General features: G+C 42.8%; 1 protein-coding gene across 2 annotated transcripts in view; it reads right to left on the bottom strand.

The window, feature by feature from the left end:
• Positions 1-16,827, bottom strand: part of TBC1D5 (TBC1 domain family member 5) — a 636,101-nt gene that overhangs the window by 22,064 nt on the left and 597,210 nt on the right. For both annotated transcript variants that reach the window (XM_072651232.1, XM_072651233.1), the window contains one exon: positions 12,361-12,460. In XM_072651232.1, coding sequence (XP_072507333.1) covers positions 12,361-12,460 — 100 coding nt within the window. The remainder of the gene's footprint in view (positions 1-12,360; positions 12,461-16,827) is intronic.

Genomic DNA, 16,827 nt, shown 5'->3' with positions numbered 1-16,827 from the left:
AGTTCATTTTGGCAGTCTTCTCCTATTTCATTTGTTTGGCGAGTTGTCTTCAGTTGCTCCTAACATAAGCACCCACAGAGTGGGAGGGGGTGGTTGGGGAAGGTGGTGCCATGGCCACATTAATGATTCTCTTTCTGTGATTCCAGTTTGGGGATAAGGACAAGGAAATGAACAAGGTCTCACTGTAACACCATCTTTCAGGACCGCTGGACTGCACATTCTATTTTTCTAGTACCTCTCTTTGATGGAGCTAAGATAGATCCATCTAACACTGACTCACAAACAATGATGGATTTGCTAGAGCAAAGCTCTAGCATCTATGAATATACATAGTCATGTCTTGCCTTAATGACAAAATAACAACGCCATCCTGTGTGCACGAAGCCACCATCTGTTGAACATGTGCTTTGAGTTGTATTTCCCTGAATGAGAATGAATTTTGGTAATCTCTTGTGGATTCACCCCTCCCCCAGAACCCAATACATACATGATTAGCCCCATTTGCAAGGTGGTTGACCAAGGTTAATGATGTGGTCTAGACAATAGCACAGAATCAAGTTTATTGGCCTAAGCAGGAACTGAAACCACAACCTGTTATTAGAGGCTTGGTTTAACTAGGTGGGATATCCTTGTTTGAAGAAAATGTGATAAAAAAATTTGAACTCAGGGCACTGAGTTACTTTGAAAAAGGAATTTAAAAAGATTCCCTACAGATAACCCATAAATAGCAAGTTCCCCTAGCACAAACAGGATTTCATTTATAAAAATTATATTTACATAGAAGTTTTCAGGAAGTTATAATACGTACATATAAAATGGCAAGTTCCATGTTTAAACCTTCATATCTTAAAACTCTTAAGGTAGAAACTTGAAATATTTGAGTAACCACTGTAAAGTCAATTCTTTATCGCTGTACACGGTGAATTAAGATATAAAATGCCCAGTCCTTAAAAATGTTCTATCTCTGTGAATAGAAGGTGGAATAAATGATCCAGATGCTCTGGATATTCTGGTGTTTTATGTTTATCATCCATTTTGGTCTTACTCTGATGCCTCCACAGTGCTGTGAATTCTCAAAAGCCATGCTGGTGCAGGGCACCAAGCTTCTAAAGCACTACCAAGGTGGTAAATCTTCAAGCATGGGCTGGTAGAACTTCCAATATGACTATCATCAGAGGACTAGCCAAGCTAAATCTGGAGAGACCCATCCCTTGATTGGCTGCAGGGAGATGAACTTTTCAGCCATAACAACTCTTGAAGATAAAGCTGTATGGCAGTGGTGGGGACATCCACATCAGTGAAATCACAGATCTTTCAAAGATTAATGTATAGGCATAAGTTTATAAACTCAATGTAGCATGAAAGTAAAAAAAAAAAAGAGCTAACTCCTTCTGTAGGGAATTTTGCAAGGGAGCCCATCTGTGTAATAAGTGTAGTGACAGGATTATTTTAAATGAAATGTCAATGCCACAGAAATAGACCTGCATGTCTAAGTGTAATGAAAGCTTTTACACAAAGTAATTTTTCAGTTTCTTAAGACCTTACTTCCTCTGTGGATAAGTGCATGGAAGATCACTGTCTTCACCAAATAAAAAATGCTCGCATAAAAAGAAGAGAAAGATAATCCCCTAGTTATCACCAATTACCACGACTGAAAGCAGCCCAATTAATAGGGAGACTACTGCTCTAGGCACTGGCAATTCAATGCAAAGAAACTGAAGGCACAATTCCTGCCCTTGAGGAAGTTATAATTAATCTATTCATGGGCCCCAAATACTCCCATCCACATAAAACTAAACTTCTGTCCCTTCAGGCCCTGTCCTTTCTCATCTGTCACTCAGTGATCCTCCTTTCCCTCAGAATCCAGCTCAAAAACAGACTTCCTCCAGGAAGTGCCATGTTATTAACACAGCGCCCCAGCCCATCACTCTTTAATTCTGTTAATATATATTATCTAGTTTGCATTATATCAGTTTTTTTCATATCCCTAAATTTCTTTCACATCTGCTCATGTAGTCCATTCCCAACATAACTGAAGTCCCTTCAGGGGAAAAACCATTTCTTTAAGTCTTAAATACTCTACTTTCTGTGATTTTCCAGGGCCTGGAGTCAGGAAGTCCTGAATTCAAATCTAGCCTCAGACACATATTATTTGTACCATGACCTTTGGCAAGTCGCTTAACTTCTGTTTGCCTCAGTTTCCTCATTTGTAAAACAGGGGTGACAATAATAGTGCCTACCTCCAACGGTTATTTTAAAGATCAAGTAAGATTTTAATTGTAAAGTTCTTAGCACAGTGCCTGGCGCATAGTTAGTAAATGTTAGCCACTGTTACTATTATTATCAGTACTACTCCCTCTTACACAGTAAAATGTTCTGCATATAATGTGTATTTGCAAAATGTTTAATGAGTTACTGATGTGGAACAGAAAAAGCCTTTCAGTGGCTTTCCCAAGTTACATTAAGGGTTGGGTCCCAAATTCAGGATTGGGCAGCACAGACCCACAGAAAGAATAACTGAATTTAGAGCTTGAAAGGATCACCTAAGATGATTTTGGTGTCTTTGGTCCCTAGCAGACACCTCACAAATAGCAGGCACTTGATAAATGCTTATTGGATTAACCTGGCTCCTGTCCAACTCGTTTTGAGGAAGAGAAAACTGAGGCAGAGTGAGGGGAAGAGATTTACTCACAGTCACAAGTAGGTGAACTCAGGCCTTCTTTCCACTAACCCTTTGGCAGCTTCTAGACACTCAAGTAACTTGGAACAGAGTTACTAAACCCTCAGTAAAACCTTGGAGTAAGAGATAAACAGATCTCCCATGTCAGGCAGGAGAAATCCTGTGTCCCCAAGCTGACTCATCATTAAGGAAGACGATGAACCCCCTTGAACCTGGAAAGGCTAGGGGTAAGGACAAGGAAATGGAAACTACAACCAAAGCTGCCATTACCCCCAACTCATCATCAGGGCCAAGGAATTAGGAGGAGATGGGATTCATGAGTGGATAAAGAAATGGTTTGCTACCGAAGACAGAATGCTTAGTGTGTTCAAGGGTCTCATCTCCAAGGGTCCTCTGAATCCTCACTGGACCTAGTTGATGCTTCACTTGTGGTGCTTACATTCCGCCTTGCTACTTGTGAACGAGCCTTCTCTGCCCGCCGTTTTATAAGCTCTGTGAGCATGGGACTGTGGATTTTACTCATCTCTGCAACCTCTTCAGCACCTAGCACAAGGTACCTAGCAGATGGTGTGTGTGTTTGTCCTTCACTGCCGAAGAAGACCATGCCATCGGAAAAATGATGACATGACTTGCACCTGACTTTATTTTGAGTGAGGGAGGGCTGTGCAGGTCACCAGCCTCACTTCTCCTCCAGAGCCATCTGAATCCAGTGACCAGATACTCATCAGGATGACCCAGGATGAGGCAACTGGGGTTAAGTGGCTTGCCCAAGGTCACACAGCTAGTGAGTGTCATGTGTCTGAGGTGAGATTTGAACTCAGGTCCTGCTGACTCCTGCACTGGTGCTCTATCCACTGCACCACCACCTAGCTACCCCCCACCCCCACCCCTGCCCCAGCACATAGTAAGTGCTCAACATATATCTGCTGAGTTAAAATTTCAGCCATAGGGTCTATTATTGTTCTATGATATATTCACAGGCAGGTCTACAGTATTGCCCGTGAAAGTGTCCTATATAAGAATGATTTCCAGCAGTAAAAGCTAAAAAATTCCATTATATTACTCACAGCTACCATTTGGTAATCACTCAGAAAAACAGTCTCTGGATTAATTTTAGATTAAAAGGCTTCTTAGGCACCAGTAATTAACTACCCACCCAGACAAGCCTTTGCTAAAACATGCACCTTTGGAAATAAAATCATGTGCATGGCTAAGGACTAAAAAATATGAAGTGTGATGAGACTCTGCCACTCTTGGACTCTAGTAGGCAAGAAAGCTTAAGTATTAGCTGGAATTACTTTAATTACATCATTTGGGTAAATACCCCACTCTTTTGTTGTGAAGATCAAATGATGTATTTGTAATGTGCTTAGTACGGTGCAAACAGCAGTGCTTAATGAATATTTGTTTCCCATGCCCCCTTCCCCCGACCCCAAAGAGGTAAGACAGGTTATTCTGAGTTCCACTGATTTCAGGATCCAATGCACTTTTAAAATCAATCAGCAGTTGAAGTTTACAGCTGAACTAGCTTCATATATATCCAAGAAACACATTCACCTACTAATACTCTATATGTGATCAGACACAGTTAAAAACTTTGACTTCTTCTCATGAATACTAAGTTTCTGGCCGGCCTTTAGGTGTCTGGGGGCATGTGCCCTTCTATTGTGATGGTGGCTTGGTTAGATACTAAACAGCATAGTGGTTTTGGTAACATGCTTAAGTCCTTGTGGGGAAGGACCACTTCTGTCATTTCTTATGCATCCTCCTACATCCAGCCATCCTCAATGTAGCCTGATGTGAAGCTGATTTAGGTGTATTAATATGAAGTCCAAGAAAATGGCCTCATCTTGCAAGTACTCTAGGTGTGCCTTGATGAAGGAACAGGGATAGAGACAGAGATTGGACTTGTGATTTCATTGTCCTAGGGAGCTCCTGGTGAGGACCAGCCTCTACCCATGTAAACTGGCTCCTTTTCTGCCTAGAGCATCGATCAATGAAGTGACTGGCCCAGGGTCATTCAGCCATTATGTGCTAAAGAACTTGAATTCAGCACATAAAGGAGATAGCATAGACGGAACCAAACATCTAAAGGTGAGCAATCAAGACTGTTTACAATCCAGTTCCGTCTTAACTTTCCAGCCTCATGTCATCCAACATAAATTTCAAGTTCCCATCAAGTGGATACTCTCTGCCTCCTCAAAACGCATCCCAACTCTTCCTACTCTATGCCTTTACTCATGCTGGGAGTATGTATAACATACCTGGGAGATGTCATTGGAGGAGTCATGCCCAGCTGATTCCAAACTCGTTAGCTCCTCTGTAAATACACACCTTCACTTATCCTATATGCAAGGACAATGCTAGAAGCTACTACTTATATCTAAAACATGGCAAAATCTCAGATGATCCAACAGCGTTTTTTCACATGCTCTTTCCATATATGTCAACATTCCATGCCCTACTGAATCATTTCAAAAGCATCCACACACTAAAAGTGCTTTCATCAATGCCAGAAAGGTAGATTTGTAAAATCTTCTTTTCAAATGTGAGCTAATGAGGGGATCAATACTTTGGGAAAGAGCCAATAATGTCCACAACAGCAGAAAGTGCTGAGACCCCCCAGGGTGATGGTGCTGTAACAAGGGCCTGGCCTGAGTCTGCTCCCCTTCAGCTGCGTGATTCTGCAGCTCCATCCCTTCCTGGTCACTTGTCAAACAGGGCAGCGCTGGACTCGATACTCTCTGGGTTCTTTTTAGATCTAAGACTAAAGGAGGGGGAAGGGAACAAGCATTTATTAAGCACCTACTATGTGTCAGGCATGTCACTAAGTGCTCAACCATGGAAGGCAGGGGAGGCAGCAGAGGTTAAGTGACTTGCCCAGGGTCATACAACTAGTGCCAGAGAGGGTGGATTTGAACTCAAGATCTTCCTGACTGTAGGCCCATTGCTGGATCCTCTGTGCCTAATTTCCTTCAATCCACCATTATGTAGAATCATTTTTTTATTTTTATGAACTAGCATTGTTATTTTGGAAAAAGCACTGGCCTGCAAGTCAGGAGACGCTGTGTATATGAATGGCTTTGTTGTGCATATCATGCTGCTTTTCTGGAACTCAGGCTTTTCTCCTGGGAGGGGAAAGGATCTGGGCTGGTTCTGGCTTCCCTTCCAGTCCAGAGATTCTGTTCTAAAGCCAAGCAGACTACAAGGAAATCTCATTCTGGGTTGGTCACTTGCCCACTTTGGTATTGGGAGCCAGAGCTGCTGGGTAATCCCATAAACCCTCAGTGGTGTTTTAAACCTTCTGTTTATTGAATGGATACATGTATGCTGCTCCCCCATGTACAGTCCAGGTCTGAAATATGGCAAAACTAAAAACAGGTAAAGTTTGGTTAGCAAGGTTAATATTATCAGTGACTTTCAGCATAATAGTTAGGATGACAGTGAAGGAGTAACCATGGCAACATTAAGAATGAGAACTTAGAAAATTCTCCCAAACTTGACAGGAAAAGTTAAGATTTACTAAAATGCTCATTTTCAACCCCCGTCATATAACATATGAATGCAGCAAGTCTCAGGGAGCTCGTCAAAGCCTGACGTGTCTAGAATATCTGGACACAACAACAACCCCACTAGCTTTGGGCTTCCAGGCAATGAGTGTGGCTGCTGCCGTTCATTCTCTAATAGAAACACTGAGTAATTAAAGGCCATACTTGCATCCTTTTCAAGGAGCGGAGCTTTTCTCTGCCTCCAGCCTGCTGCTGTTACCCACTGAATAAACCTGGAGATTACTGGAAGTTGTAAATCTTGGCTGAAATCTTGGCTCACCTGTGATTCCTAACAGATGATGAGAACTTACTGAAAAGATGCTACAACTCCAGCAGGATTCAGAAAGGTCTGTTTAGCTGCTGTCTTGGGTCCTTCACTAGTCCTGTCGAATAACGATCAGGTCTTAGCAACTCTGATTTTGAGAAGTGTATTGATTCTCTGAGACATGGATGAGGAGATTCACTTTCAAGTAGCTAACACATTTGATTTCATGATCAGAAGACTCAAAAACGGAAAGGGAAATACAAATCTTTTTACAAGGACTCTAAAGGTAATTCCAGGATACTCTTATCTGTCACTCTGGCAACATCTTCAGAGGTGACACTTGACAGTGCCATGCAGATCATGCCCAGGGCACTATTTAGTAGTATTTAAACTGTCAGTAGAATTTCATTAAACACAGGTTTTCCCAGGCTACAGTCTCACCCTCTTTGCATATAGAAATCTAAACAAAAAAGTGCCATCCTGAGGTCACTTATTGCCTATCCAAAAAACCACTATTCAGATAAATGATCAGCATGTGACTGAGGCCCAGGGCATCTAAGGGGTCCTGGAGAGAGAAAGCAAATGGCAAGAAGCTAGCGTAATTAAGCGTCCTACAGCAAGGGCAGAGGGTGCTGGTGAATTCAGTCCCTTTCTCTGGTTTCTTCTGACCTGGGTAATTCCCAACTGCCTCATATCTGGCCCCCCTCAGGTGACTACCTGAAGGCACTGGCTAGAGAGCAGCAGAGGGCTCCGGAGTTGGGAGGAAAGCTCCCCAAAGGCATCTTCCCTCCACCTCATCTTTCACACCTGGCACTAGGTGCGCTGCCCAGTTGGCCTGGGCCAGTGAAGAGAAGGAGGGAACAAAGACAATTAAGGAAAAGTGAGGAATATATCAAATAAACCATTTCTTTCTCAACTGAAGAGACGAATGAGCCCATCATCCTGTTAACTCCTGTGAGGCTGGTTATCCATTACCCAGACAGATGATAATGGCACAGCTTGAGTGGCCTAAGCACATGGGCCAAATAAGAGTTGCCCCCTGTTTTTGTGAGACCAGCAAGAGAAGAATGGTTTTTACATTTTTAAATAAAGTTTTACTGTATCTGAAAATGTCAAATGCATTCTTAACTGCCCTGCCACCTGTGTATTTGGCCCTAGGCCACAGGACCCCTGGACTGGCCCACTCTTTTATCTCCATTCTAGGCCTCTCTTAAAAGAACCCACGATGGCACTGTCTTTTCTTGGCTGCTACTACCATGCTGACTCTACTGAATGTGAAGTCCACTAAAACACCACACCAATTTTGAGTCAAACTTGTTTTCTGGTTGTGTCTGACTCTTTGTGACTCCATTTAGGGTTGTCTGGGCAAGGATAGTGGAATGGGTTGCCATTTCTTTCTCCAGCTCATTTTACAGATGAGGAAACTGAGGCAAACAGGGTGAAGTGACTTGCCCAGGGTCACACAGCTAGGAAGGTTCTGAGACCACATTTGAACTCTGAAGATGAGTCTTCCTGATTCCAGGCCCAGCACTTTGTGCACTATGGCGCCACCTAGCTCCCTTTGAGTCAAACTACGTCCTAACAATTGTCTCTTCCCTCAAATTTATAAACCTTTAAATCTGTAAAGGGTTTAGCATACAGTAGGTGCTTCATAGATGCTTGCTCCCTCCCCCACTGTCATCCTTACTGAGTTTTACTCAATGCTTTAGCTTGTCTTTTTGGATCTTGACTCTATCCAGTACTGGCTATCTCTCCCCACTCTGTGTCATCTGCTAACTTATCTTCAATGACCCTCACTAGAGTGGCACCTTCTGATCCATCTGGGATAAGGAAATCTTAATTGGATTGCACCTGCAGGGCTCACAGTTAGGGATTCTTTATCTCATCCCTATGCCTTAGGCAATAAAGTGAAGCCAAGTTATTTGTATTTTAATGGCTGAGAGGGGAAGACTTTGCCTATGGCTATGTGTGACAATTCTGAGGGAAAGACACCTAAACTCTGGTTCTGTGGTTTGGTGAAGAGGCACAGTCAATAGGCTTCCATTTCAAGTTAACTTGCCCCCACACTGCTGCCTTTTTGTGCTAACTTAAAGGCCCAAGTTATTGGAAAAGGGCTCTGAAAATCTGGAGGCTCAGTTAAAGCATCTTTAAAGGTGGCAAGGTATATCAAATATCTTGGAACTCCTAACATGCCGTTCTCCTTCGATGTCCAGAAGTTCTTGGTTCCAGTCAGTTCTCAGCACTGCCAGTCTGATCCAAACCAAAATCAAGAAATGCAGAAACGCTAGAAAAGAGCATGGAGACCAAACCCTCCAATTTCTGTTTCTTCATTTTTGTTCTGCTTAAAAGCTGAAAATGTTCCTATCTTTCTCCTAAGATGTTTCTAAACTTATTTTTTTTTAAGAAGTTATGAAAAGCATCTTAAAGGGCAGAGAGCCGTTGAAGGCTTCGTGTTGAGAAAGGTTTGTGGGAAATCATATGTTCAAGAGCAAGGGCTTTAGTGTTGGGGCATGAGAGAATTAAATGGGTGTAGAATCAGCAAGCCAGTGTTCCTATGTGAGCTCTCTCCTTCCAAGGTCCATGTTCCTGAAGGAACCTGAGCTGTGGAGATGCTGGCAGCAGGGAAGCAGGAAGGACCCCAACATGCTCCCTGACTCAGGGCATCAGCTAGCCCTTAAAAAGGGCATTTCGCAGAGAGCTTTTCCTACTTGCTACAGGCCAATCTGGGTCATTGACGTGCTTGGAAATGAAAGTCTTGAGGATGGACTATCCCAATGGGCTACTTGGCACCAGGAGCTGTGAGGACAGTGCCTTCTTCATGCCTCTAAACTAGCTCTTTAAATGGGGGAGCAGGTGACTGGGAGAGGAGAGAAAGGAGGCAAATGACAAATTTCTTATTCATCGACCAGAATGCCAGCTGAGGGAACCTGAATAGGCTGTGTAGTTCAAATCTCTCTTTTGGGTAAGACATGAGGCCTAAAGGGGATCAATGACCAGCTCATCTGTCTACAGACTGGGCAGTGAGAAGCGATCTGCCTCCAGGTTCTCTGACTCCCCATCCAGAGTCCTTTCCACTCTATCTCTTTTGTAAAATATGTATAATTTAAATGAAATATTTTTAGAAGGCAAAATGGTCATTTTGTTCCTAAGATAACTGCTGGAGGAACAGATCTGTGATTTCATCTGTCTACCAATGCAGATGGGCACCTGTGTGGGGCAGAGGTGGGCTCTGGAGACCACTGCCTCTGATATCCCAGAGATGATCTGTTAGAATGAAGGGAGTGGTCCTTGTGAACCATGTGTGTTGTTGGGGCTCTGTTCCTTCATGGGAGTATGCACATAAAACTGCCCCCAGCCCTAGTGAAGCCTTCTTCCATGCCTGGGGCCTCCCTCCTCCTCACCCCAATACTCTCAGTCTTGTTAGTTGAACCCCGATTCCCGTGTTCCCTGGCTTCTGCCCATTCACTTATTCTTGCCCCTCTCCTCTCTCCAGCCATCTTCTCTCTCCAGCCGATGACAGAGCACCCCCATCTCCAGTCCTGACAACTCTTTTTAGCCGAAAGGTCATCTCCACCAGGATGCTGTCACTCACTGTGCTCTAAGCTAGGCCTTGTCCTCTTCCTGAAGTCTGCTCTGTCTTTTCACTTCACTATTGCTGCCTGTGGTACCATTATTTATCGTCTCTCATGTGCAAGCCTCTGTTACCTTTGATTCTTCCTTCTCCCTCACCTGCAAATGTATCCGTTCAGTTGTAAGCCCTACCAATCCCCTCTCCAACACATCTCCATCCACCCCTCCTCCCCAATCACCATCCCCTTAGTACAGGTTCCTATTCACCACAGTTCCTCCTCCCTCTTCCCTTCATAATTCATGCTTTAAACTTGTACCAGATCATTCCTCCTTAACCAAGTTCTTCCTCAATTCCCTTTAAAGGTACTTTAATGTCTATAAAGTTAAAACTCTGTTACTTGGCATTCAAAGTCTTCTAAAATCTGATGCCATGGTACCTTTCTACGGTTTGACTCTATAAACATTTTAAAGTACCTACTGCATGCAGAATACTGAGGTAGGCAGGAGATAAACTATTAAGTTGGGACAATATTCAGCCCCTGTTCACATGGAGTCAATAATTTATTGTGGGTAAAGGAAGACTATTGTAAGATGTACAAAAATAACCATAATATATGCAAAGTGCAAAAGAATGGATGGGTGTAAGCTACAATAAGGAAGAGAGAAGGCTGTATTTGTTCCCTCTTCTCCCAGGCTTACCTTAGCCCTGTAATTAAGCTGGCTCAGAGGTTACCGTGCATCACTAGGGATCTTCTTAGATGTACCCACCTCATCTCCCCAAAGTGACTGGAAGTTTCTTTGTGGTGGGGATTGTGTTTTTTGGGCTGAGCCTCCACATATAAGGGAAGAAAGACAGAGACGCTACTAGGTTTGGAATCCGTGGACCTGGGACTAAATCCTGACTCTCTCCTTGACTCCTCGTGACCCTCGGCAAATCAGGCACCTCCGTGAGCTTCAGGTCATGTGGAATGTGAGAGGTTGGCCCAGTCTTCTCTCTAGTTCTTCCTAATTGTAAGTTTGTGGTCTGATGGTTTTCATATCTGAAATGAGTGCACAGGTTCTGTGTGGATGGATGGATGGATGGATGGATGGATTCTATGAAACATTATCATAAGTCTCTGAAGTCCTTCTCTTGAAGGCAGGGATTTGGTCGCACTAAATTAACACTCAAAAATGCTGTGTGTGTGGTGTGGTTGGTGTGTGTGTATGACGTGTGTGTCATGTATGTGTGTCGCATGTATGTGGCATGCGTGTGGTTGGTGTGTGTATGTATGGCGTGTGTGTGGCGTGTGTGTGTGTGGGGGGGTGATGATGATGATGAACATAAAAGGAAAACAAGAAAGAGAAGGCCTGAAGGTGGGAAAAGGCTGGGGATCAAGCCAAAGCAAATTCATATGCCCATGTGCTGACATAACAAGGCCTTGATCCATGCTCTGGTCTCTAGCACTCATTACTGTGAAAGAGCCCCTACAGAGAAGACAGTGGACAGTGTGAACCAGGGGGAACACAGATGGAGACTTGGGTCAGGGATGCTACAAGTTCTCTGTGTTAAAAGCCAGCACTCTAGGTTCAAGCTCAATTTAGGGACAAAATGAGTTGAGAATCCATGACCATTTAACAAGGAAGAAGTTTGACTCTGTCCACACAGCAAAGCTATGCAACAAGATTGCAGTGAGGGTTAACTCTCCTCATCCTGATGTGTCTAGTCAGTCAATCACCAAGGTACATAGGGACTTGTGGTGCAGGGGGCACCCACCAAATCTGAGAGGCTCGGAGCCCACATGGCTTTGGCTGCCTGAAAGCTGTGTCAGAGAATCTGGAGCCAACCATTGAGGGAAGCTGTATAGGGGTTATGTGTGGGGAAAAAACTGTGTCAGGGCAAGGGTTGCTGCATCAGGGAACAGCTATTCTAGAGTTACTGAAGCCACATACCCATGACTGAGCTGAGAGAAAGATCATCCCAAGACATCCCCTATGGAAGAGGCATACATTTTAGTTTAATGAAGAAAGGCCCTTTAGTGCAGGAGCTGTACAGCACATGTAAAAAATGATTTATGAACCAGGAGCCCCAGTCAGACACTCCAAATGGACACTGGGACACAAGGTGCCCTGGAGTCAAGAGGCAGGGAAAAAATTCAGGTGGCATCCATGACTGACAGGCAAGCTTCACTAGCACAAGAGAGACAACCTGTCCTCTGAAGCTTTAGACAAATCAATCGTCAGATGTTGTTTATGTGATGTAGGCAAATGCTTTGAAAGGTCTCTTTCCTAGGGCTATAGTCAGAGTACTCACGCACCCAGGTGAGTGTTCATCATCTTCGCACAGTATTTGCACATGGCCTCCAGGTCATTCAGCTGTCCCTGAAGAAATGAAATCTGAGCTTCTAATTCTTCTTCCTAAAATAAAAACCATCAAGTTATTCAAATAAAAACAAAACTAAAAATTAAAACTCCCAACATGCTCAAACAGGTTGGAACACTATAAAGAGACAACATAATCTGATTTTGGTCTATGACAGAAATCCATCAGAAGGAGGTAGGGAAAAAGAGCAGGCCTAGTCTGTGAATTTCATAATTTAGTGTTGGTTTCATATACTCAACCAATATTAAGCAATAAAACTGAGAAAAAAATTGCTTAATAAATATTCAATGAATTTCACAAACAGCTTCAAGCTCACTGGAGGCAGGTTATTATAAATTATGTTTTTGCTAGTGAGAGGCAGGTGTAGGAAATGAAATCCCAAGAATCTACAAGAAGATGATAAGGAAGATCTCTTAAAAATGCTGAGTGCTCCCAAAGCACTAAAATCACTTTGATTTTTATTCGAGAACACACATAAGGGCCCATAAAACAAACCATACATATCCTTTGTGCCACAAAATGAGAGAGAATAATGCAGGGATAAATATTTTAGAGACAATTTGGAGGTAAACACATTAAGAACTAAATAAAATTATTTGGAGAGTATATAACATATTTGGGGAAGGTAACTAATAATAGGCAAACTTTTTTTTTATTTCATTTCATTTTTTTGAAACGATTTATTTTTTTACATGAGTTCCAATTCTATATTTTTAAAGAAAAATTTATAGCTGAAAGTTGCCCAGCTGCCCTAAAAATCTGTTCTAGTTCTAGGCACAGTATGTTGCAAATGGGAGGGCCTTAACAGAACAGAAATAGCTTAGGACTATAAAAAGAACCGGTCAAGTAGCAGACTGCATGTCTGTTGTCCCAGGTCTAAGGCTCATCATCAGGTCGGCGACAGCCACTTATGTTAACTGACAAAGTCTACCCTGGCAGGTACAGGCTGAGATCTTCTTGGGCTGTAGGGCATGCACACTAAAGCATTATGGATCCTTTAGTTCTAGAAGGATTTCCCACAGAAGAATACTAACTAGACTCAGAAGCTTACAGACATTTCTTAAGAGAAATGCAAGATGCTCGTGGCATTTGCTGAAGGCTAGGTTCGTAAAAATAGAGACCATTGGTGGGGCAGCAAGAGGGGTGGGGAGGAACTGCCTTATAATTTCAGATACTGGGCTTCTTGGATGTCTATGATCTCTTTGTATAGTTAATGAGAAAGAAAAATCAAACTAGTAAAGCAAAATTTTCTTTTCCTTTGGGGCATTGGTGCAGTTACTTTAAGAATGGATTTGTATAATTTAATGGCTGGAAAGGTGACTTATGGTAGGTGTTTTTCATTTTAGCAACACAGATGTTCCAGGGTTGAAAAGCTTTGCTTTTATCTGCTGGTACCTCTAGAAAATGGTGCCTTAGGAACTTACATCAAAAATGTTTTTGAGAGAAAATGGGCACAGCTGCAATTTTAGAAATGAATTTTTGCAGAAAAATCCACTGAAGGCTGGGTTTTCTGTGTCACAGAATATCCCAATGCCTTCTACAGACGGAATTCACATTGAGGCAGATAGCTCCACCACTGGGGAGGAGAGATGCAAGCTTTCAAAGTGATTTTATGGCTTCAGCCCCTTCTCTTGACTATTTGTCATAGGGTCAGGGACATATGCACTGGAAACAATGGCAGAGAGAGGGCTCCTAGGACAGTGGAAGGTTATGGAACTTGGGCTCTAAAAAGAATAGTAGTGATCATGGTAACAGCTATTTCTATAGTGCTCTTTATACATTTATATAAGGCTTTAAGGTTCGTGACACGTTTTATACACATTATTTCATTTGAGCCTCAAGATATCATCCCTGGAAGGTAGGTGCTTCCTTATTCCCATTTTATAGGAAAAACAAAAACAGCTGAGGCTGTGTAGTGAAATCCCATTGGTCCCACAGGGTTACCGTGAGAACCAAATGAGTCAGGACACATACAATCATAAGCCATTATTACTAGTGACGGTGAAATGTTGATGTGAGTTCCCAAGACTGGCTGTCTGTCCACTCTGATCCCTCAGAATCGATGTGTTGATGCTGCTTGCCCAGGTACAGGAGGTACCTTCATGATTTAAAATAAGATGCAAGAGACACACTCACTGAGCTCACAGTACAGCTCTGGGGAGATTCTTGGCATAAAAATTCTCCCCCATGAAGATCAACAGCTCCTCTACCTCTAAGAGCCCCAGAGAGAACACCCACAGTCATACAAAAAGCATTTACTGAGCGCCTACAACACACCCTGAGCTTGGTGCCCAGGGTCCCTGCCTCTATGCAGATGACATTCTGTTGGGGGAAAGCAAAGATACACAGAAAAGGGAAATACACACACACACACACATACACATGCATATATATGTATATTTGTATGTATGTATAGTCACACACATATATGTATATACATACCAATTTTATACACATATGACATACATGTATGAAGTAGTTATATGCGTGTGTATATGTATATGTGTGTATATGTAATATGCACACACACATATATGTAGACAGAGTAATTTCCAGGCAAAGGGCACTAGCACAGGGGAAATCAGGGCAGATTTCCTGTAGGAGGAGGTCCTTGTGCTGAACTGTGCAGGAAGCCAAGGGTTCTGCATGGCACAGGAGAACAAGGCTGACTTGGAGGAGGAAGCGCATTCCGGGCGTAGGGGAGTGCCTGCCCAAAGATGGGAAGAAGGCACGGCAGGCAAAGTGACGTGGAAGGAGAAGAGCAAGCAGCCAGCCCAAGCTTGGCTGGAAGGTGATGTCACAGATAACCAGCCTGGAGACGTGGTCTGTAGTCTGATTGGCAAAAACTTTAAAAGCCAAATGGAGGCATTTGTATTCTGCCTGTTAGGGAGGAGGGAAGCACTGGAGCCTCTTGGGCAGGAAAGATGCCACTAGACTTATGGCTTTGGAAGTAGCAAGATGGCCTCAGTGGAGGAAGGACTGGAGAGTGGAGGGATGACAGCCTGCTTTTTCAGGGGGAGAATCAAAGATGGCTCCATGGAATAATTGCTAATGCTCACATAGCACAATAAGGTTGGTCAGGTACTTTGCACATATCTCAGTGATCCTCACAATAATCTTATGAAGAGGGTGCTAGTCGTCTCATTTTATAGCTGAGGAGACTGGAGATAAGAGCCACCGAGCAGTGGCTCAACAAACAGCTAGTCAGTGTTTGAGGCAGGATTTGAAGGCGGGCCTTTCCCGATTCTAACTCCAGTCCTATTTCCACTCTAACCATTTGGCCACCCAGCTGGTTAATGGAGTAGGCTTGGAAGAAAGAAGGGATCTCAACAGAGAGAGATAGGAAGAAATGGGAAACGGACTCATTCCAGGAACAGAGGAAAGCTGAAATACGGGAATAGTGAGTAGTCTGTCAACAGGAAACCACAACTTCACGCAAGTCCAATTTGGCTAAAATGTGGGACAAAACTGTAAGATAAGACCAGCAGGGCAGCTTAGAGTCAGACTGTGGTGCAAAAGTGGGGCCCATTTCAGGAATTTGTGTATAAAGTAGCATTTCTCGGCTTTTAAGAATTCCTACATTCTTGTTGATGGGCAAAGGTATCAGATTGGAACTCACAGAACCTAATTTCAAATCCTGGCTCCTGTACTTAGTGCCCATGTGACACTAAGCAAATTAATGAGTCCCAGTTACCCCATTTTAATATGAAGGGTTGGACTTGATAAGTTCCGAAGCCCTAAAATCCATGGCCATCTGATTAAGTTTTCAAATACTGCCAGGACTAATAGGTGTGAATTGGACTTCAGATCGTTCAACAGAGCATTAACTCTCCTTTCACCTCTCACTACTATACACTGAAAATAAGTCAAAGAATTGTAGGTGTTACAGCTAGCAAGGACTTTGAAGAACTAGTCCAACATGCTCATTTTACAGATGAGGAAGATGAATCCCCAGAGAAGTGAAGTGACTTCCCAAGGCTGCAAAAGAAATTGAAAGTATGGCCAAGACCTACACTCAGTATTTTCATTGTCCATTCAAAACGAATTCTATCACACACTGTCTTGTCACTAAAATTTGAGACCTGTAGCTTTGTTTCCTTTAGTCCAAAAAGAATGTGGAAAGCAATGAACATTTAATTCATTCTTTTCATCAAGTCAATCTTACAAATATAACATTATAAAAACCGAATGCTTAGCTAACTGCTCTGACCTATGAAAATAACCAGTTGGGGTTGGATACCTAAAACAGGAAAATTTAATTCAGGAGCTAAAGCATGTCAGTAATTCAGGGTCATATTCTAAAACTGACTTTAAACCAATTATTTCATTAACTTGATTGTGAGCATTTTCTAAAAATGAAAGACAAGGCAATTAGTGATATTTATTCTTATGTATAAATTTG

This window comes from Notamacropus eugenii, chromosome 3 (genome assembly GCF_028372415.1).
Source record: "Notamacropus eugenii isolate mMacEug1 chromosome 3, mMacEug1.pri_v2, whole genome shotgun sequence".
In the NCBI taxonomy this organism is placed as follows: domain Eukaryota; kingdom Metazoa; phylum Chordata; class Mammalia; order Diprotodontia; family Macropodidae; genus Notamacropus; species Notamacropus eugenii.
Note: the sequence above shows the minus strand (reverse complement) of the source record. Positions and strands in the feature narration are given on the sequence as shown.